This window comes from Lissotriton vulgaris, chromosome 2_1 (assembly GCF_964263255.1).
Source record: "Lissotriton vulgaris chromosome 2_1, aLisVul1.2, whole genome shotgun sequence".
Taxonomy (NCBI): Eukaryota; Metazoa; Chordata; class Amphibia; order Caudata; family Salamandridae; genus Lissotriton; species Lissotriton vulgaris.
Window position 1 is genome coordinate 1691245949 of NC_141687.1, and position 22959 is coordinate 1691268907.

Genomic DNA, 22959 nt, shown 5'->3' on the forward strand with positions numbered 1-22959 from the left:
ACGAGGTTGACATGCTCGAGGGCAGGGGTCCCTGAGGGGACGGAGGACGTGCAAGGGTGGTGTGTAGTCCCTGCGTGACCGGGCTCAGGCCTGGTCGGGCCGGGGGAGAGTGGCCTTTCATGTGGCCTGTCCAACATGCGTCCCCCCCAGCTGAAGGCGGGGAGAGTTACCCATCCTCTTGGGGACTCTCCTCGTCGAGGCGGAAGAACCGGGACAGGCCATCCGCGTTGGCGTGATCTGGCCCAGGCCGGTGTTCGACTGTGAAGTCCATACCTTGTAGGGAGATGGACCAGCGTAGTAACTTCGGGTTTTCCCCCCGCATCTGCATCAGCCATTGCAGGGGTCGGTGGTCGGTCTGTACCCGAAAGTGTGTGCCAAAAAGGTAGGGCCGGAGCTTTTTGAGGGCCCATACCACAGCGAAGGCCTCCCTCTCTATGGTGCTCCAGCGCTGTTCCCGTGGTAGGAGTCGCCGGCTAATGAAGGCCACCGGTTGATCAAGGCCGTCGGTGTTCACTTGAGACAGGACTGCCCCAATGCCATGGTCGGAGGCATCCGTCTGAACGACGAACTCCCGGCTGTAGTCGGGGGCCTGGAGCACAGGGGCGGAACACATGGCGGCTTTCAATTGTTCAAAGGCAGCTTGACACTCTGGGGTCCAGTTGACTTTCTTGGGCTGGTTTTTCGACGTGAGTTCTGTGAGGGGCCCCACTATAGTCCCATAGTCTTTCACGAACCTTCGGTAGTAGCCTGTGAGGCCCAGGAAGGCTCGTACCTCGGTCTGGGTGATGGGGGACTGCCAGGACTGGATGGCGGCAATTTTTAGCTGCAGAGGGGCCACCAAGCCGCTTCCCACCTGGTGCCCGAGGTAGGTTACAGACCCTTGCCCAATTTGACATTTGCTGGCCTTGATCGTGAGGCCAGCCCGCTGTAGGGCTTGCAGCACTGCTCGGAGGTGGTGGAGGTGCTCGGACCAATGGTGGCTGTACACAGCGATGTCGTCTAGGTAGGCGGCGCTGAATCCTTCGAGCCCCGCCAGGACCTGATTGACGAGCCGTTGGAATGTCGCTGGGGCGTTCTTCATGCCGAAGGGCATGACTGTGAAATGGTAATGGCCATCGGGTGTGGAAAAGGCAGAACGTTCTTGCGCCCGGGGTGTGAGGCCGATCTGCCAGTAGCCCGCCGTCAGGTCGAAGATACTGAGGTAGCGGGCAGCTCCCATGCGGTCGATCAGTTCATCTGCCCGGGGGATGGGATGTGCGTCTGTTCGGGTGACCGCATTCAAGCCCCGGTAGTCGACGCAGAACCGGAGTTCTGGTGTGGTGCCGGGGGCAGCTGCTTTGGGGACCAGTACCACAGGGCTGGCCCAGGGGCTGTCTGAGGCCTCGATGACCCCGAGTGTGAGCATCTTGGCTACTTCCTCCTGGATGCAGGCCCGTACCCGATCTGGCACGCGGTAGGCCCGGTGGCGGATAGGGGGGCTGTCCCCCGTGTCCACATCGTGCACACACCAGGAAGTGACACCTGGGGTGAGGGAGAACAGGCTGGCGAACTGTGATAGGAGGGCTTGACATTCCTGGCGTTGCTCTCTGGTGAGGGCCTCCGAGAGTCGGACCCCATCCACGGAGCCGTCTTGCTCCCGAGTCCGTAGGAGGTCAGGGAGGGGCTCGGAGTCTTCTTCAGCCCCAGTGTCTGTGGCCATCAGGAGGCTGAGTTCTGTACGCACAAAGTGGGGCTTTAGTCTGTTAGCGTGGAGGACCCGGAGTGGGTTCCGGGAGGATTCCATGTCGATGAGATAGGTGGCAGGACCCTTGCGTTCGATTACTTTGAAGGGCCCCGTCCATTTGTCTTGTAGGGCGCATGGTTCGGTGGGGGACATCACCCATACCTGTTGGCCAGGTTCAAATTCAATGGATGAGGCATTCCGGTCATACCACTTTTTCATGTCCTCTTGACTGGCCTCTAGGTTGGCTTTTGCCAGTTCCCGGAACCGCCGGGTCTGGTTACGGAGGGTTAAGAGATACCGGAAGACATCTGGAGGGTTCTTTAACGGAGGCATCTCCCAGCCTTCTTTGACTAGGCTGAGCGGCCCCCGCACTGGGTGTCCATATAGCAGTTCAAATGGGCTGAAGCCCAGGGATTTCTGGGGGACCTCTCGATAAGCGAAGAGGAGGCACGGCAGCAGCACATCCCACTGGCGACGGAGGGGCTCTTCCAACCCCCCGATCATCCCCTTTAGCGTGCGGTTGAACCGCTCAACGAGTCCGTTCCCTTGAGGGTGATAGGGGGTCGTGAATCGGTAGGTGACCCCGCACTGTTGCCAGAGGGATTTCATGTATTTAGAAATAAAGTTCGTGCCTCTGTCGCTGACGACTTCTCGGGGGAAGCCCACACGGGAGAAGATCCCCATCAGAGCCCGGCCGACTACCGGGGCTGTCACAGTCCGCAGAGGGACAGCCTCAGGGTAGCGGGTGGCGTGGTCCACTAGCACCAAGATGAATCGATGGCCTTGTTTTGTGCGCGGGTCCAGGGGCCCCACAATGTCTATTCCGACCCTCTCAAACGGGGTAGTGACCACAGGAAAAGGTTGCAGGGGAGCCTTTAGTTTGCGGCCGCTCTTTCCACTGGCTTGGCACGTGGGGCAAGATCGGCAATGCTGGTGCACCTCGTTCCTCATTTTGGGCCAGAAGAAGTGGGTCACTAGGCGACTGTAGGTTTTATCTTGTCCCAGGTGTCCTGCCAGGGGGACATCGTGGGCCAGGTTTAGCAGAAAGTCTCTAAAACGGAGGGGCACCACTAATACTCGGTTGGCCCCCAGCTCGGCGATTCTTTGCTCGCTGTACAGCAGATCATTGTCCCAGTAGACCCAATGAGTTCCGGAGGTATCCCCTGCGCTCTGGGCGAGCGCCTGCTGGCGGAGTCCCTCGAGGGAGGGACAGGTCTTCTGTTCTTGGCGAAATTGTTCTTGCGTGGGCCCCCCCTCTTGAGGCCACTGGTCGAGGTTAGCGAGGTCGGAAGGTTGAGCTGGTTCGGGGGGGATGTCACGGTCGGTAGTTTCGGCTGGGGCGATTGGGGGCGGTGGTGCCGGCCATTCGGGTTCTTCTGGGCGGTGGTTGGCACGGGCGGCCATGGACCGGGTGGTGACGCACGCCCAGTCCGGGACGCCTAACATCCCCAGGTGTTCTCTTCGCTCCACGGCTGCCCACGGAGAGCTTTCAAGGTCATTTCCCAGGAGGCAGTCTACGGGGGCATCGTCTCGGACCGTTACTTTCAACATGCCGGAGACCCCTCCCCATTCGAAAGGGACGCAGGCCATCCGACACAGACTTTCCGAGTTGTCGGCTGATCGTACAGGGCAGAGAATGTTCGGTAGGTACTGTTCTGGGGTCACCAGGTGACAGCGGACGGCTGTTACACTGGCCCCGGTGTCACGAAGGGCTTCGGCCCGGCGTCCATTGATGCTCACCCATTGGCTGTACTTCTGGGTGTTAGCGGGTAGGGGGACCCGCGGAACCATGTCTTTCCCCCCTAAGCATGCTAGAGCCATGGCGGCTGGCTCCCACTCTTGATGCTCTTGTTCGTATTCTTCCTGCTCCTCGGAGATCTGTTCTTCCCCTAGGGCCGCAGCGGCCACTTGGCGGGGTCTTGGGCTCTGGTACTGCGGGCAATTTGGGTCGTTTGCATAGTGGCCGACCCGTTGGCATCGGTGACACGTGACATTGGCTCTGTACCCCGGTCGCGCCGGGGTGCTGCCCCGGTTGGCCGGGGGGGTGGTGCTGGTAGCGGGGGCGACCGGAGCGTTGTCTCTTCCTCGTCCTTGGCCCCCTCCTCCTCCTCTGGGTCGGTGCTGACCATTGTTGTTCCGGTTCTGTTCGTAGGACCCATTCCGGCCCACTCTGGTGATCTCCCACCGGTCAGCTTCGGCTGCGAGCTGCCGGGGATCCGTTAACTTGCTGTCGAGGAGGTGCTGGCGGAGTTCAATGAAACAATTGTTCGACAGATGCTCCCATACCATCAGATTGAACAGTTGTTCGTAGGTCGTGACGTTGCTTCCTCTGATCCAGCCCTCGAAGGCTCGGCTAAAGTAGGTTACATAGTCCACCCAAGTTGTACCCGGGATGCGGGTGCAGTCTCGGAACCTCTGACGGTACATCTCGGGTGTGAGGCCATAGCGGGTGAGGAGTGCCGCTTTCATATGGTCATAGGAGGTCATCTGGTGGTCTGGGAGCTGTAGCAGGGTATCGCGGCCCTCATTGAGGAATCTCCCCCATAGACCGGCTCCCCAATCGCTTCTATCGATCCGGTGTGCAGTCATAGCGATTTCATAGGCCTTAAACCATTGCTGGATGTCGTCCTCTCGGAAATATTCTCGGACAACATCCTTGGGGATGTGTACCTTTTTCTCTGTGGTCCCTGAGGTGTGGGGTCGCTCGGGCACCCCTACTTCTTTATTCTGCTTGCGTAGGTTGATCTCGGCTAGGTTCCGTTCGTGTTCGTACGCCAGTTTCTTTTCCTCGAGCTCCCTTTGTCTCTGTTTCTCCTCTCTTTCTTCTCGGAGATGCAGGTGCTCTAAGTTGATTTTTTGTTCGGCCAACTTAAGTTCAACGTCCATTTTGAGCCGGGCCATTTCTAGCTCGTGTAGTCGGGTTCTTTCTCTTTCCTGGATCTCGTCTTGTGAGAGACCCGTTCTTTGCCCTTCAGGGGCCGTGGTGGTTTTTTCTGCGGTGCTTTGATCGGGGGTTCCGGCAGCCCCGGTCTCTGCCCAAGATTCTAGGGCATGTTTAAAATCGTCTTTGGTGCTTAGTCCGGTGGTAGCGATACCCAATTCGATGCAGAATTGTTTTAGTTCACGATGGCTGTACTCCTCTAATTTCTCCATTTGGAACTTCTCGGTTGATCCGCTTTCTTTAGTTGTCATTGTGATTTCGTCGTGGGGTGAGCTACTCTCTGTACGTTATGCGGTGATTCGGATCGCGCCGCTGGCCACCAATGTTAGACGGACCGGGAGGGTCGGCCGAGACTACGGGGAGAGGTCTCCGGGGAGAGCCGTCTCCAACGACTGTACAGACAAGTAACTTCCCCCCCACAGACGGACACCACACAAGGTTGAAGTTTAACGAGGCTTTATATGCACTTCTTAGGTTACGATGATATGATACAAGGAGGTCTGGACTCAGGGGTCCCCTCGGTTCTGGTCTCTGGTTTAGGAAAAGGGGTAGCGGGACAGTCTTGTTACCAATGAGTGGAAAATAGCTCTCAATCCTCGAGCTCGGCGTTCTAGATGATCGGGCCGCGGCGGAGCCAGGCAGGTCCCGAGATGGACGAAGGAAAACGACGGTCCGCGGCGGAGCCTGCAGGTCCCGGTGAAGATGACGGTTACAACGGTCCGCGGCCACGCCAGCAGGTCCCGACGACGATGAAGGAGATGAAGGTTGCGAAGGCTGTGGCAGCGCCAACAGGCAGGACGATGGTGCACAAGACAGAGCTACGGCAGCGCCAGTAGTCCGCCTAGGATGAGTTCCTCTTTACGTCTCTCGACTCCAAGATACAACTGCCTTCCTGCTCTGGAGCTGCCCCAGTTATAGGGCTGGTGTGCTTTGATGTCCGGACCCTCGCACTTGGAGGTCGGGAGGTCCGGGATGAGGGAGTCCAGACACCCAGCAGGGGGGTGGAGCCAGCGCCCGGGGAGGCGATGGGCGAGCGGCACTTGGTGGGGGAGAGCCATCGACACCTCCTTCTCCCATTGACTTGCCAAGTAGCCCGCTCACCTCCTGGGTGGATGGTGGTGCCGGGATGTCTGAGGCCTGGCCAGGCCCAGGGTTGAGGTCGGCCGGGGGCCAGGCGGCCACGTGGTGGAGTGTCCAAGATGGCGCCCCAGGATGGGCGCGTGGGCTGGCAGTGGATCGGACCCACGAGGTTGACATGCTCGAGGGCAGGGGTCCCTGAGGGGACGGAGGACGTGCAAGGGTGGTGTGTAGTCCCTGCGTGACCGGGCTCAGGCCTGGTCGGGCCGGGGGAGAGTGGCCTTTCATGTGGCCTGTCCAACACGAGGGATGTCCAGGATGAGTTGTGCTGAGGCGTTCTGGATGGGCTGGAGTCTTTTCTGGAGCTTGGCTGTGGTTCCAGCATAGTGGGTGTTCCCGTAGTCTAGGCGGCTGGTGACGAGGGCCTGGGTGACCGTCTTCCTGGTTTCGGTGGGGATCCATTGGAAGATCTTTTGGAGCATGCGCAGGGTGTTGAAGCAGGATAACGAGACGGCGTTGACTTGCTTGGTCATCGTGAGGGAGGAGTCCAGGATGAAGCACAGGTTGCGTACGTGGTCCGTTTGCTTGGGTGCGGTGCCCAGGGCAGGGGGCCACCAGGAGTCGTCCGAGGCAGAAGGAGATGGTCCGAGGATGAGGACTTCCGTCTTGTCTGAGTTCAGTTTCAGACGGCTGATCTTCATCCATTCTGCGACGTCTTTCATTCCTTCCTGGAGGTTGGCTTTGGCGGTGGTGGGGTCGTTGGTGAGGGAGAGGATCAGCTGGGTGTCGTCGGCTTAGGAGATGATGTTGAGGTTGTGTTGGTGAGCGATGGCTGCAAGGGGGCTTATGTAGACGTTGAAGAGGGTGGGGCTGAGTGAGGAGCCTTGCGGAACGCCGCAGATGACTTCGGTGGCCGCGGATCGGAACGGGGGGAGGCGGACTCTCTGGGTTATTCCGGCAAGGAACGAGGTGACCCACTCCAGTGCCGCTCCTTGGATTCCAGTGTTGCTGAGGCGCTGTATCAGGGTGTGGAGGCATACTGTGTTGAAGGCTGCTGAGAGGTCCAGGAGGATGAGGGCAGCAGTTTCCCCGTTGTCTAGCAGGGACCTGATGTGGTCGGTGGCTGCGATGAGGGCGGTCTCGGTGCTGTGGTTTGCTCGGAAGCCGGACTGTGAGGGGTCGAGGGATCCGTTGGTCTCGAGTAAGGCGGAGGGTTGTTTGTTGACGGTCTTCTCGATGACTTTGGCTGGAAAGGGGAGGAGCGAGATGGGGCGGAAGTTCTTGAGGTCCGTGGGGTCCGCAGTGGGTTTCTTCAGGAGGGCGCTCAGCTCGGCCTGTTTCCAGCTCTCCGGGAAGGTGGCGGATGTAAAGGAGCTGTTGATGATGTTCCGGAGTTGGGGTGCGATGATGGAGTCGGCTTTGTTGAAGATGTGGTGTGGGCAGGGGTAGGGGAGCCAGAGTGGATGGTGTTCATCAGGCGGGTGGTGTCTTCGGTGCTGACAGGGGTACAGGTGTTGAGGGTGGTGTTGGGGGGTGCTGGATCGGTGGTTGGGTGCGTTTTCAGTGCGCCGAAGCTGTTGTGTATGTCGGCGATCTTGTGGTGAAAGAACGAGGCGAGTGAGTTGCAGAGGTCTTGCGAGGGTGTGATGTTGTTGCAGGCGCTGGGGTTGGAGAGCTCTTTAACTATGCTGAAGTGTTCTTTGCTGTTGTGGGTGTTGTTGTCCAGTCGTTCTTTGAATGTTGTCTTTTTGGTGGTGCGGATCAGCTGGCGGTGTTTGCGGGTGGCGTTCTTGAGGGCTGTCATGTTTTCTGCTGTCTGGTCGTGGCACCAGGCTTTCTCGAGGGTGCGGCAGTTTTCTTGGAGTTTTTGAGGTCGTTGGTGAACCATGAGGCTTTCCTGCTTCCGGGTCTGCTGGGAGGGTTCTTCAGTGGTGCGAGTTTGTCTGCGCAGTTGGTGAGCCACTGTGTGAGGTTGCGGGCTGCTTCGTTGGGGTCTGTCGTGTTGGTGGGCGGGTTCTGGCTGAGGGTGGTGGTGAGCTGGTCGGCGGTGATCTTGCTCCAGCTTCTGCGGGGAACCTGTTGCGGGCGGTGGTGGGTTGTGGTTCTCCTGAAGTTGAAGTGGACCCAGCTGTGATCTGTCCAGTGTAGTCCGGTGGAGTGGCTGAAGGAGATGTGCTTGCTGGAGGAGAAGATGGGGGCAAGCGTGTGGCCGGCGTAATGAGTGGGGGTGTTCACCAGTTGATTGAGTCCGAGGTTGGCGAGGTTGTCCAGCAGGGCTGCGGTGTTGCAGTCCTTGTTGTTCTCCAGGTGGAAGTTGAGGTCCCCTAGGATGATGTAGTCCGTTGGGATGAGGGCGTGCGGACTGATGAAGTCTACGATGGCTTCGGTGAATTATGTGCGTGGTCCCGGGGGTCTGTAGATGAGGGTGCCTCTGAGGGTGGTCTTGGGATCGGTGTGTATCTGGAAGTGAAGGTGCTCGGCGGCGGTGAGGGTGTCGTCAGAGTTGGTTGTGATGCGGATGGTGTTTCTGTGGACGATGGCGATGTCTCCTCTGGTTTGGTTGATGCGGTCCCTCTGGGTGATCTTGTAGCCATCCGGGATGGCTATGGCGATGTCGGGGGCTGAGGAGGCATTCATCCAGGTTTCTGTGAGGAAGGCGACGTCTGGTGATGTTGTGTCGAGGAGGTTCCAGAGTTCGACGGCGTGCCTGTGGATGGAGCGGGTGTTGAGCAGGATGCACTTGAGGTGGTTGTTGCTGGTGCTCGGCCCGGCGGGTGCGGTGCAGGTTCGGAGGCAGGTGAATTGGCAGGTTTGGCAGGTGAAGGGTCCGTGGGTGCGTCTCGGGGTGGCTCGGTAGAAGGCGGGGTTCCGGCCGGCATTGAGTGCATGGAAGGTGGCGGTGTCGTAAGTTCGTCGGGTGCGCTGGCCTCATTGAGGACCAGGGGTTCTGGCACTAGGCGCGATCCAGGTGCGGACGGGCGCAGACGGGCTTGCCTTTGGTGCGCCTTCGGCGCACAATCGGCGCACCCGCTGCGCGCGAACGCTGTGCGTGAACGCTGTGCGTCGCGCGGGCTCTATATGAGGCGAAGTGGGAGGGAGGAGCAGCTGGGAGGCGGGAGCGGGGCGGCCAATGGGGTAACAGAATAGAAAGGGGCCGCGAGGGAGCAGCGGCGGGAAGCGGGGGGCACACCAGGGGTACAATACTAACGGGCACAAATCAATTAAACAGACAAAAAATAAGGAGGATACAGTTACGAAATGCACAAAATGAGGGCAACACTACAATACTAGCGAGGCACAAACACAGTTAAAAAGGGATTAAAGAGATTACAGTTACGAGATGCACAGAAGGAGGCAACAGCGGGGAGAGAGGGAACGAGCAGCAGCAAGGGGCACCGAGGTCAGGGCGAGCCTGTGGCACCGGGGCAGAGACGCGCTGCAGCTGGCAAGCCGTGCGGCGTGGGGGTGTCCTGGGGTCCTGGGGTCAGGTCATATTATTATTTGGTAAGAGCAACAGGCCCATCTCCTGACTTCTCACTCTCGTAATATTGTTGAGACATAACAGAGTGTATTCAAAGATCACCTACTCCTTATTTTTCTCAAGAGGCTTACAAGATCATAATATCGCTTTAAAAAATAATTAACTTTTGACCAATCACAGTACTTTTGTCTTAGACACTTCCTCTAATTAACAAGCACCACAATATGCATTTACACTAGGAGACTGTATTGGTAACTTGGCTACTCCTTATTAATATTCACAATCCCATGAGACAAACAGTAGCAACCCAGAAAAAAATCATCTTTTCTCTCCTTAATGGTCTCATGAAACCTGCATTAGTAGCAGAGCCCTGTATTGCCTCTGATGTCCAGTGCGAGGAACTGGCAAAGTAATTTATTAGTAAGGTAGAACATTTTTACTCTAATTCTACCTTCAATCCTAGGGATTTATGTTTAGAAGTTTATACTAGACATATCCTGTCACACCTCCACCTTTTTTCCTTGCTATTCTTTGAAGAGCTACTGACTCTCTGCAACAAATTCAAATTAGGCTCACTAGCTGATCCACGTAAACCAGATCTGTTTCTTAAATTTCAGGTCTGTCTTTTTCCAATCTGTCTTGAGCTGATAAATCTTTCTTTGACATAAGCATCTGTACAGGCTTCTTATAAGCATGCCAAAGTCATTTTTTTAACCTGCTCTGGATGTTTCCAAAATAGAAAACTTCAATCTCCCTACTGCCACTCCTTGATAAAATCACGGAGTATCTTTTTAACACTATCTTAACAAATGTTCTGGAGACTATCCAAATTCTGGATATTCCTCAGAAGGCTTTCAGACCATGACACAGCACTGAGTTGGCACTGCTTGCTGTTACTGAGCAAATGTGTGGCTCTCTAGGTGAAGGCAGATATTCTGCTCTGGTTCTGCTCAATTTAAGCGCTGCTTTTGATATCGTATCTCATGGTATTTAGCTGCGGCTTTTACAGAAGATTGTTATTGGTGAACCTGCACTGACCTGGTTCTCTTACTTTCTTTTTGAACAATCTTTTCAGGTTGTTTCCTCCCCATATAGCTCCCAACTACATACTATGCTTCAAGGTGTTCCGTAGAACTCCTCACTGAGTCCTACTCTATTTAACATTTACATTCAACCATTGCCTCAGGTTGCGAAAGCCAGGGGCTTACGCTAGTATCAGATTTCGATGATACCCAGTTCGTGATCTCCTTTTCCAACAATTCTACTCTGGATCTGATTAAATTCTAAAGCGACATGGTGGGTGTCACTGAGTGGATTGCAACTAATTGCTTACAGCTGAATTCACGCAATTTGGAAATCTTCTCCTGGGAAGAGATATCCACCATTTGGGCAACCATTGGTGGCCCTCTTCTTCTCTTCCAATCTTATACCACCACACAGGTGGTGGTATAAGATTGTTGTACTTGACAGTGCCTTGACCTTTGAAGCAGAGGTGAAATCGTTGGTTGGTGCCTGTTTCGGACTCCTACGTGGGCTCAAAACTATTCTTGGATTTTTTTTTCCTCATAAATGCCAGGTTATCATTCAGTCTACCATCCTTTCTAAGCTAGACTACTGTAATATATTGTATCTACGATCTAGTAAGACGGTGACCAGAAGACTCCAACTGGCCCAAAACGCTGCTATTTTTTCCTTCCTAGGTTTCGCCCAGTCTCTAACTTCTTCCACAGTCTGTGTTGGCTCCCTGTGGATACGCAAATCCATTTCAAGGTCCTGTGCATTGCACATAAAATCTTAGCCTCTCAGGGGCCTCCAATTATGTCCAATTTTCTTCACCCTTATCGTCCATAGCATGTGCCTGCGTGTCAAAAGAGCAAGAGCAGGAGGTTGCACTGTGTGCGGCAAAGTACCTGCTCTCTGGAATGCACTTCATCTGTCTAGCAGAAGCATTTAAAACTATTGGGCTTTCATGAAGTTTCTGAAGACCTGGTTGTTTTTTGCTTAACCTCACCTGCAATTACTTTTGCTTGTCTTTTACAGCAGCCCTTTTTGGGACTAGCACTGGGCTGCCCTGTTGCTGGGACAGCCATTTCAGCATAACTCCTGTGAGATTGTGAATTTTGTTTGTAAAACATTATACACTTATTTTCTGCACAGCATTATTACCTTACAGACCTCCTCTCCAAATCTAGGAGGATAGGATGTCTTTCATGTGTCCCCTTTTTTACTTTATTTCAACAACACCATCAGTTTTCCACAGTAAACAGTAATGGCTGTGATTTCAATTATAAAACTGTAACAGTAATGGCTGTGATTTCAATTATACAACTGTGACAGGCAGCCAATATGAGTGCTCACTCTTGTGAGACTTGTGGCAACTTTCATGGTCCAGCGAGAGCGTGAAGACTCACAGGAAAAATGGGCCTCTTAACCAGTTACAGGGCTCCATTTTTTAACTTGCGCTCTTGCAGGAGGCTTGCGGGAGTCTCACAAGCCCAACTGTCCAAATATTTATATTTTTTACCCTTAGAATCTCAAACACTACTTAATTGATTCACACCAAATCACAAAACCACAATCCGCAGAACAAGATCTAACCTGCCTGTTGAGTTTCATGTAATTCCATTTAGCAGTTTTTGTTGTAGCATTTTCCAAAGAAGTCCATGGAAAACGCAAGATTTTATATTTTGGGACTCACATTTTTCTTGCCTCCCACTTGACAGATCACCCCACCAGTAAGTAGTTATAGTTAGGACCTAGTTTCCATAAGAAAAGCATGTTTTGCTTTGCTGATGACTTCACAAATTTTTCAATACTAGTGTGCTAGAAACACAATCTGCTGTCTTGAAAGTTTTGAGGGGATTAGTCAAGTGGTGGCAAAGAAAAGGGAGGGGTCCTAAAACATGTTTTCCACTTGCAATTTCCAACAGGGATTTTAGACATGACTACAGCCCAAACCCCTGAACAGAAATACACCAAATATGGCAGAAAGCTAAAACTTGGTCCAGAAAGACTATGTTTTGTAATTTGGTGTAAATTTGATTAGTGGTTCTGGAGCAATTAAACAAAAAAGATGTATCTAAATATAGAAACACGGATCACCACAGATTTGACTGAGCTCATGCTAAGATCTGATTGTCTGTCACCACTTCAGCCAGGAGTGGTTGCAGTCATCTTGGGACAAGGGACTTAGAGTAGGAATACCCAGACCCCCTAGGTCTTGTGGTGGGGTCCCAAACCCACCCTGCGTCCAAAGGTGTATTTTTTTACTATTTTGCTGCGAATTCAAGGGGGATCCGTGGCAATTTTATTTAATACCAAGCCTTTTCTCACACAATCTTTTTTTCACAACCCCCGGGTGGGTCAGGACCTTGGGGAATCATATATATATATATTTACGGGAAGGGGGTGCATGTAGCATACTTCCCCAGGCCAATTTTGGGCCCATTTTCAACTCATTAAGTTCATCCTCTAGGCCCCTGCCTTTTAAAAACAAAATGGGAAGGGGACATGGCCCCTAGGTCCTGGCTCTAGTAAAAAAAAGGGGCGAAGAGGCTCACTGCTCTCTCCCCAGGCTGTTTTTGGCCCAGAGGACACCATCCTGGGTCCTGCATGCAATTACAAAGGGAGGGTGGCCACGTGGCCGCCCTCCCTTAGCCATACTGACCCTTGGGAGCCCATCCTCAGGGGCATCTCATATTCTATATCCCAGGTTGACTACCCACGTGACATAGTGGTTTCCCAGTCCCCATCGGCAAAGACAGGAAAACTTGCATTTGCTCTTGCCTGGCAGAAGCAATTTCAAATTACCGCCAAGCGAGAACACCAAGTCTGCTATCATCGGGCAGGAGCATGAAAAATGTGGGGGTGGATTTTTCATCTGGTTCTCATCCCACACTAAGGCGGGCAAGGAAACAGATAAAATGATTGCTACCAACCACAGGGTTCAGCATTTTTAGCTGCTTCCAGTGGGCAGGAGCGATGTCGGCTGGAGGTGGAGAGTAGGGCCTTCGGGCTCCACCCGCAGTCCCTAAACATAGAGTGGTGGATGTCCTGGGTGGGAACCAGAGAACCCACGCTTTGTTTGCTGGGAGCTAGGTCAAAGGGGTTCCTGGGCCACAATCGGCCCGGGGAGGGGGGATGTGAGTACCCCTCCTCCTTTTCAACTTTGTCTGGCACCAGGGGATGAGGTCCCAGGGGCCCAAATTGGCCCGTGGAGGGGTGCTGCCTGCCACCCTCCTAAACAAATTAACTGGGCACTGAGGGACAGGGTCCCTGGAGCAAAAATCGCCCCAACCCACAAAACGTGCTGGACCCCGACAGATGCAGCCCTTGGGGCTAAAATTGTCAATAAATATATGCAGGGCCTGAGGGGAAGCAGTTCCAGGGCCAAAATCATGGCCATATATGGTGATCACCTTTTTGACCCACTGACAGACCCTGTGAGAAACCACAGCTCCAGAGTTCTCAATCATGCAAACAAGTGGTGCCACTCAGTTCACACCATGCACTGTACAAGAGTAATGTGATACGTGAAAAAGTACATAAACATTCTGGAAGTAGCTAAAATTACCCTACATACTAATATTACACCCATGCAATACTGATAGCCTACCTCAATGACAAAGCTATCTGGAGAATGCTGATGTCCACTTCGCTGTGATCCAAAATCATGGTGCAGCAGCTGTGACTGCTAGGTAAGGGGGCTTTTCAATAAAGAAGGTGCCTGCAGAAGGAGCAACAAGTTAGGAGGAGCAGACAGGTGTCCTGACGAACAGCTGAAGGAAGTGGCATGGAAATACCTCCTGTCGTCTAAAAACAAGCACTTATTCTGTTTGCTGGGGCCTGCAAATAAGACTTGGTGAACTTGAAGAAGGCACCCTGCGTGTTCCCCATGGCCAGCATTAGATTGTACCTCCACCCTCAATTCTATGACCTGTACAGTGCTCTATAGTACCCGTAGTGGAAAAGTTCTGTATAAAAACTCCCACATCAGTACCTATGTTATTTTATGGTATATTTTACAATATTTTAATTGTGCTGAAATAGGCTGTGCCAGTACTGGGTACATTTTTATAGCATTAGTTTTGTAGCAATACCCTTCAGATCATCATCTATCGATGGGGAACATCCTTTACAACGCAGATGTTACACCGCAGTTCCCTTACGACGCAACTTTTACAACGCAAGTTGTAACAACGAATTGCGCTGGGGGGCGCTCCAGGATAGTAAATAGTTTAATTTACTATCCAACTCCTTCCCTACTATCCACGGGGACTGGAGTTGGAATAGTAAATTAAACTATTCACTTTCCAGCCCCCAACAACGCAAGTCGTGGTAACGACTTGCGTTGTAAAACATGCGTCGTAAAGTACTGCGATGTAAAACATCGCGTTGTAACGACAAACATCTTCTATCGATACTTATAAAGCGTCTAGAACTCTGCGGAGGGCATCTGAGTGCAGAATAATGTCAAGAAGTAAAGAAGAGTAGTGTTATTTTATAGCATAAGGGAATGAAATCCCTCGAACTTAGTAATGCATTAGAAATTAGAAATTAACCTGCCTGTGGTCACCTTTGGGTAAAGTAAAGCACAACCATTCTAAGCCCATACTATAATACCACTCCCACTGCATTTCTCTCACCGTGTATTAAACATCACAGAAGAGGTTTGTCTAATTACCTATGGTAAGACATGCATCAGCGCAGATTGCAATTCAGTGATATTTAGCTCTACTTGAGTACTTCAGCGATAGAAATGTCAATAACATCTCTCGCTTTATTTTCTTCTAGCACCCAGTTTAGAGGCAGAAACTTACTCCACTTAGTCCTGTGTCTGTTAAATAGGAGGGGAAGATATGCACGAAAAAATGTTTTCAGATGCTGGGCACCATTTTATTCGGCAGTTTTATAGCGCTCTCGGCCACAATGTATTGGCGTGCCTCACATGAGCACCAATTACATGACACTGCACCAGGTCATATTGATATTTTATTGGGATCACGGAAATTAATCAATTTGCCCAGTTTCACAGGATGCTGCTTGAATGCCGGCATTCTAACCTCGATCCCAGTTCTAAAGTGGGCAGCCCTATTTGTGCATGACCTGCGGTTGTAATGTAGTTTTAATGATAGATGTGAAGCATTGACTGCAAGAGGCCTTTTGGCCTCATTTCCTTCGACCAGCTAATTAAACAGGGGGCAATTATCTCTCACTATGGACTCCGGTTTTGTGTTACGGTCAGAGTTCCCATGATTTAATTGAATATTGCTGAAATTCAGCATGCAAGTGTATGTATAATGCCTAAGCTTTTTTTTCTCCTTACCGCTGTGTCCTTATCCACTCACAGGGTTGGGGGCTCAGGCTGCACTCAGCATTATGGGGCCATTGGGACTGTGACTGCTCCTCAGAGCTTGGAGGCCAGTGCAGGCCCAGTGAGAAATACAGGCACCACCTGGAACAGTCCTACCATCAACAGCAGCACAGGATTCAGGAAGCAGAACTCGAGCCTGCGGTCTTCAGAAGGTCTGATAAACTGCGCAGACTCGACTTTTGGGCTTCCCGCCTGCCTGCAGCCTCTGCTACACCCTTTCCCAACTGGTCACAGGGCAGGACCCATCCCACCATGTGACGAGTTGGGAAAGGGTGGGGTGACCACCCCCTCCACTTCCTTACTGACGTGCAGCTCCAGTGTTACAGGGTTTAAGATTAAAACGCCCAGGGAGAATTTTGCACAGGAGGTGGAGAATGGTCTTTCAGGCTATGTATTTACCAGGCTGATGACCTCACTACCCTCAGGGCTGTAAGATCCTCGGCCCAGCAAACACATTTGGTTGTGGACCCGCCCACAGGCAGCACTCTTAGGATATGTCGCTTGCTGGCAAGCAGTCTGTTCACAATAGTTTTTGTTAAACTTGGATATTAAACAGTTTGTGGTTTTAACTCTGTGCCAATGGGCGACTGGGGGTGAAAGTAAAAGGGGCGTAGCCCCCACGCCCTTAGTCAGAATCGCCACTGGTGGGGGAGGAGGGGGCGGGTTAACTGCAGGCCTTCTGTAAACCCCTGGCCATGCATAGCTGAAGACCCTGCATGGCGGCAGTTGGTTCAATTAAATATTACTTTACATCAAAAAATATCTGGAAATTCACAAACAAAACAAAGGTTACTGGGACATTACAGCTAGGGAATAGCAATAAAAAAACTAAAGAAATTAACGGAAAAAAACAAAGGTTTAAAGGACATTGTAGTTACCATATTGAATTAAATAAACCTTCAAAATTTACTAAAAAGCCAAAGATTACAGGGATGTTTTAGTTAGGCTCAGATTTTACACATAGAAATCCATAGAAATTCAGCAGCTATAGCTATAGGTATCTCAAGAAACTATAGGTATGACATCTTCTATGGCATCATTGATAAAATCACTGCAACATTTGCAATAAAATTATTGATAACAAACCTGTGCATGGCAGGGGTGTGAGTCATACTTACATGCTCTTTACCTGTGCGGTCCAGTTGCGACCATGTCTACTCGAAACAAGCTAGTTTACAGTTTGAGAACAAAAAAAGGAGAGGTACTGCAGCGATGGCTTATAAAAACAATATCTGACCTTGAACTGAGGGGATGGAGTGAGTAAAATGCACAAGACTGCCCTGCACACAATGCATTGCTTTGGATGCAGTGCAATGATGCAAAGTAGTGGCAAATTGTGCAGACCATGCTGACTGTGCCGACTGCTCTGCAATGTAGTGGTTTCTGCATTAAAGCATTCAGAGACCACTACAACAGAAATCTTCCTCCAGGTGCATTGCACTACTCAGAGTGCACTGTGGTTTGTGCAATGTATTGAGTGCAAAGGTAGCATGGCAGAGGAGGCACGGAAAAAGAAGCACTGTACTTGGCTCAATCCATAGGTTAATTTCTTTGCCAGTTTTGCATTGGGCAATTCCTTAGAATATTGCAGATGCAGGGAACATACACACGTTATGCTGTGTATGCTCACTGTCATCAATATGCTTTTAAAATCCAATTACTGTTGCCTCTAACATCACAATGGCCTGAACAAAAACATTTTCCCAGGCTCTGCTTCCTTAATGCACATGAGAAATAACAATGCCTTCAACAAATAGCCTGAAACAATATGAAATGTAAAATAAAAACAAAATATCCAGGTCTGATATAAAAAACTTCAAATGAAAAAGTTTTCTTTTTTAAATGATAAGCAACTTTGGCAGGGCCAATTAAGTCTTGTCCAGGGGACATCTGATTTGCTCACTTACCTGCCGTGAGGGCAACGGCAGCTGCATTTGTGACCGGGGAAGCGCCGTGAGGGGAACGGCTGACTCCCACAACGCCTACAGCCACCGGGGGGTCTGAACCACAACCCCCAGGTGCCCCGGCGGCCGAGTCACGTCCCTGACGCCACCTTCGCGCCCAGAGGCGCCTGATAAGGGAGGAGCGCCGAGCGCTCAGGGGGACATCTGATTTGCTCACTTACCCGCCGTGAGGGCAACGGCTGCTGCATTTCTGACCGGGGAAGCGCCGTGAGGGGAACGGCTGACTCCCACAACGCCTACAGCCACCGGGGGGTCTGAACCACAACCCCCAGGTTCCCCCGGCGGCCGAGTCGCGTCCTTGACGCCACCTTCGCGCCCGGAGGCGCCTGATAAGCGAGGAACGCCTCTCACCACGCGAGTCGCGCGCAGGAGCATCCGGGGCTAAGCCCGGGCAAAGGGTGGGCCCTCTGTGGCCCTCAGAGGCCGGGATGGTGCCACCCCCCTTGACCCTACCATTCTGCCAAGGTATTTACGTTATAAACTTCCTGAAATTATGGCAAGGGAATACCCACTGGACTAAGTGATCATCTCCTAAGCCACCCAGAACTTATTTGCTGTCTTGTCATAGCCTAACATTGCACATCCCATAATGACCCACAGGGGAGAGACCAACATATCTATTAGCCAGAGAGGCCTGTATTTAGCGTCACAAGTGCCTCGCAGCCCATCTCCGCCCATCGCCCTAGCAATTGATCCTGCTAAGACTGGCACATCCACTAACCAACCGCCAGATCCATCAAATGTTATAGCGCAACAACCCTCGTTGCTGGACGAGTTAAATTTCCTTTGTAAAACAAGTTATGCCACCGTGGATCACAGAAGTGATTCCATAACTCCCTCCCCTGGCCCCGCCAAAAGAACAAGTATGTTAACCCCAATCGCCAGCCCCCTGGTACATCTTTATCAACCTAAAAATGTCATCACACCAAATGCAGTTTCTCCCCAGTCCTCATCTAGTAAAAGGAAGAGGGATGGGGTTAAGCCCTCAGGGAACAAACGAAAACAACAAAATTTATCTGGAAGAAAAAATAGATCAATTGGTATCATCTATTAACTCGAACTTTCTGTCCCACATTGAACAAATGGTTAGCTCACTCATTTCCCCGCTGTTGGTTAAAATTTCCACCCTAGAGGACAGGCTGTTGGGAATAGAGAAATGTATTAAGTCTAATCAAAGTCAAACTGAAAAATCTGTTACAACAACTTGTCTCAACCCACCTGGCGCAAGCAGTATCAATTAAACTCACCTTCCAGTTCCTATCCTCCCACTCCCTAATGTCCCTACAGGGAACCCCAAATCCGGCCCCTTACAATTTACCGCCACAAGAGCAGAGCTCAAAAATACTACACACATACAGCTACCCCCGGAGGCTGTACCCTTTGCGTGTGTTCTTGCAGGAGTCCCTACACTCAAACGTGGAAAAATTGAACGGGAACAAGACCTACTTAACAAAACCACACACTGGTTAACTAAAAACAGGCCCCTGCCCCTAGGTTTGGATGGTACCATCATTTCTGTTAGAAGGGTGGGTTGGCTAGGCCCTTTAAAAAAAGATATTGACGGTGACCTTGTTTTAATAAAATTTAGAAGCAGTTCAGTTGTCCCCTACCTGCGAACTTTGTACCCCCCTGAAGGTGTTGGCCCTATATCCGTCTGGGACTTATGTGACTTTTACCCAAGCATGGTATATACCACTCGGCCAAAACCAAGGACAGAGTCAGCTCACCCGAAGGGCAGAAATACCCGTGCACTCTGTGGTCCTGGCTTTTCTGCATCCAATTACCCTGCTACCATGCACGTTGGCCAGGGGTACGGAAAATCATGAATTCTCAAAGGAAATTACTCATGTAGCATAGATAAATGTTTTTATCTTTTTGTCATTCTATGTTTTTGTATGTAACTTCTGCATGTAATTTTAATTTTGAGTGTTTTTAAATGTATGCTTTTATGATTTTTAAACGAAAATCGAATAAATCGAAACTGACTGACGGAAGTCTTGTCCATGAAAACTTTTGTTTATTTTTAGGATTTTTTTTCATTGAAGATTCAAAACACTAAATCATAACATAAGTTAGTATATCATATAATCAAGAGCATAGTAAGAGTGATAAAACAATCAAAATGAATGTCACCAAAAAGGCAATATATCAAGTGATATTAAAAAGAAGAAAGAAAACTAGAAGGAGAGAAAAAAAGAGAAGAAAAAAGGCGAAGGTGTAAAGAAGAGAGTTAGAAGGACATCAAATACATGTTGAGACAATGTTATAATATTGCAAGAGATGACAACAAAATATCCTATTAAAATCTGAGCAAATATAACATGAATAATTACTCATAACATAGACGTAATTAATCAAAAAAGGTGGTTAGTCTTGTGAACATTAACAATAGCACTATGAGATAAATAATTGGCAATTGGTATTCACAGTTTGTCACGTTTAATTTCTAACAGTAGGGAGTTCAGATTAAATCTGTCTTAATTCCACCAACAGTTAATAGACATATTTTCTTTGGATTTCCAGTTGGGCAGGAGAACACTAGAAGTAAGCCATTCAAAAGGATGGTAATGAGGCTATGCTCCAGATGAGTGACAGCACAAGAAGAGGAAGAAAAGCAATTCAATAAGACGCAAGAAAGTAAGAGTGACAATAAAGCCAACAAATGGAAGCAGTGGGAGGCCTCTATACCCACTGTAGGTTTTTGTTAAAGCCCACAAGAGGCATTCTGTAAACAGGCAGCTTACCCAGTTTGGTAGGCTAGTCCTAATCGTAAACCTGTCAAATCAGCAGTGGAAAGATACAAGTCAGTCAAATAAGAGGACGGTAAACAAGCTAAGATCCAGGAGTGAGTTAAAATCAAGAATAGAGAGAAAAAGCAGCATCAAACAGGGAGCAAGAAATTGTGATAAATAATACAAACCAAAGGGCTGAGCCAGAGTCACCTCTGTGCATGTTGTAATATAGACAATAGGTCTTACACAAAAGACAGCTAAGAATGACTGTAGGTCAAGATCTAACACTTTCATTTTAAAGAGTGAACAATTAACAATGCAAAGCTGCAAGTCATAAACATAAAAATACATTGCTTCCTTTACAATCAATGTATTATCATTTTTTACAAAGTGTTGGGTTCCTAACACTCATAAATTGGGTAAATATGTTGCATAAAATTGTAGCTAGGTAGCTGCCAACAAAGGGAGTTCCTTGACTGGTGCTCTATTGGTCTGTGATTCCGCTTAAGAACCACAGATAAAGTGACCCTGTTGTTGAAACCAGGCTTCCCTTGCTAATATTTATGTTTTGGTATGATGATGAATGTGCTGAAGTATGAGGTTGATCTTGAGGACTTAAGATGGTGGATATTTGTGCATATACTGGTGAATATGAGTGAACTGGTATATGATATTGTTTGTTTCAGCTGATGATGTGACCTTTTTAGCTAAGATCCCTGAAGGGGGTTCCATCTTGGTGGGAGGATTTGCTGACGGTGAGACAGATGACGGGTCTTTAAACGATTTAATTATATGGCTTCCAAAATGCCAATGGTAGTATACAGCCTGCAAGTATTCTATAAATACGTCACACACCCCTGCCTGAAACCTATACTTAATATTGTGAGAGAAGTCGTAAAGTAGGTTACCTACCCTTTATCATACCTTGCATTCTCTCACTCCTCCCTACCCTCCCTCCCAATCCACCTGGGCTGTATAGGGAGAACCATTATTTCCGTGCCTTTTCTACCTCCCCATGAGTCACTTCCTGGTAGGTCTCTCTCTCGGTCTATAAAAGATCTGCCATGTGGGTGTTTCAGTCACTTTGTGGGGCTGACTAAGATTGCAGCAGTGGTTGCTTGCCCCTGTTCTGGTCCTCAGCATTCAGCAATCTCTTTCAAAAGGCACCTTGGAAAGCAGCAACCAATCCCAGATTCCAGACTCCAAAGATGGCGCTCCTCATGGCACTGCTATTTGCCGCTCTCCTGGGAGAAGCAGGTACCTATACCTAAGCTCTGGTGCACACCCATCAATTAAAATGGGGACACATAAAGGCAATTGGTCTAAATTAGTAACTGTTTACAATCTGTTTACTGCGTGTCTTGAAAATGTTTCATGGATGCAACTCTCTGGGCCTGTGTGTTGAATCAGGAGTTTCATTCAGAGACATCTTCTATGTATCGATTAGGAGATTCTGAAGCTAAGTATTGGGTTGTAGGAAAGGGGTCGGGGTGGAAATCCATTCAGCAATGGGCTGATGTATTACTTACATGCGTTTAATTGTGTCACATGTGGGCCATTATCTTTATATGTGTCTTCCTGGTCGGTATGTTGGCACACTCCTTGTCGAAGGAGTAGATGAGACTGCTGGGTGAAATCAGTGCGGCTCCAGTTTCAGGACAGAGCTAAAGACACACAATGCAGTATCAATCCAGTAACTGCTACGTCACCTGTAGGTTCGCTCCATGCAAACACCACACGCACAGTGACATAAATAAGTAGGTCTCGCTCTCTTTACAAGCCATCCCAATGTTAACAATTAGACCCCATGCAGTATTCGAGGTTGACAGCTAGAAAGAGGAAGAGCAATTATCTGACAATTAAACTAATCCAGAAAGGAAAGGATACCGTGTTTTCAGAGAGCTGCCTCATTGAATTAAAAGCAGCGTGAGCAACGATGTAACTTCAGAAAAATGCGAAATGATTGAATGAAAAATGACTTGTATACAGTGCGCTTACCTAGGTGTGTTTTGGAACTGCCAGCAACCTGCTCAGCGAGCACAAAAAGCAAGAGATAAAAGACGAAAGAGCCATGTTTTTAAAGATTTCTTGAAAGCGAGATGCTCCTCCCTGGCCTGCATATCACTCGGCATAGTATTGCACAGTTTGGCTGACATAAGAAGCCATTGGGAATATACCAAGAGAATTTGGGCTTGAGGAATTCAAGCCCCCTGTTATACAGAGATTTGTTGGCCAGACAGAGCGCCTTAAACATGGCCCTCCTCTTATAGGTAACCAATGCATCCTAATGAGTGCCTTAGAAAGTGACTGATATTTAGGAACATTAAATATAAGGTGGGTAACCGTATTATGGGCTACCTGTAGTCTGCTCAGGAATAAGTGATTAATCCCTCAATAAAGGGAATTATAATAATTCAACCGGGTGAAAGCCAACACCACCACTGCAGTTTTGTTTGAGGCCAGGGGAAGAAAATTAAAATAATTCTGAACAATCCTCTGAATTTTGAAACATGATGACCAAACCTGAGTCACTTGATTTTCTTAAAAAGTAAAATGCAATTATAAACCACACCCGAGTTTCTGGCAGATTTGACCGAGGTGGATACTGAAAGTTACTTGCAGTTGACTGGGCATCATTGCTGACAATGACAATAATTTCAGTATCATC

At 49.8% G+C, this 22959-nt stretch overlaps 1 protein-coding gene across 1 annotated transcript in view; it reads left to right on the top strand.

Moving 5' to 3' along the window:
• Positions 1–21369: 21369 nt before the first annotated feature.
• Positions 21370–22959, top strand: part of LOC147733111 (uromodulin-like) — a 96223-nt gene continuing 94633 nt past the window's right edge. The window contains exon 1 of the mRNA XM_086957660.1: positions 21370–21548. Coding sequence (XP_086813786.1) covers positions 21500–21548 — 49 coding nt within the window. The 5' untranslated portion in view covers positions 21370–21499. The remainder of the gene's footprint in view (positions 21549–22959) is intronic.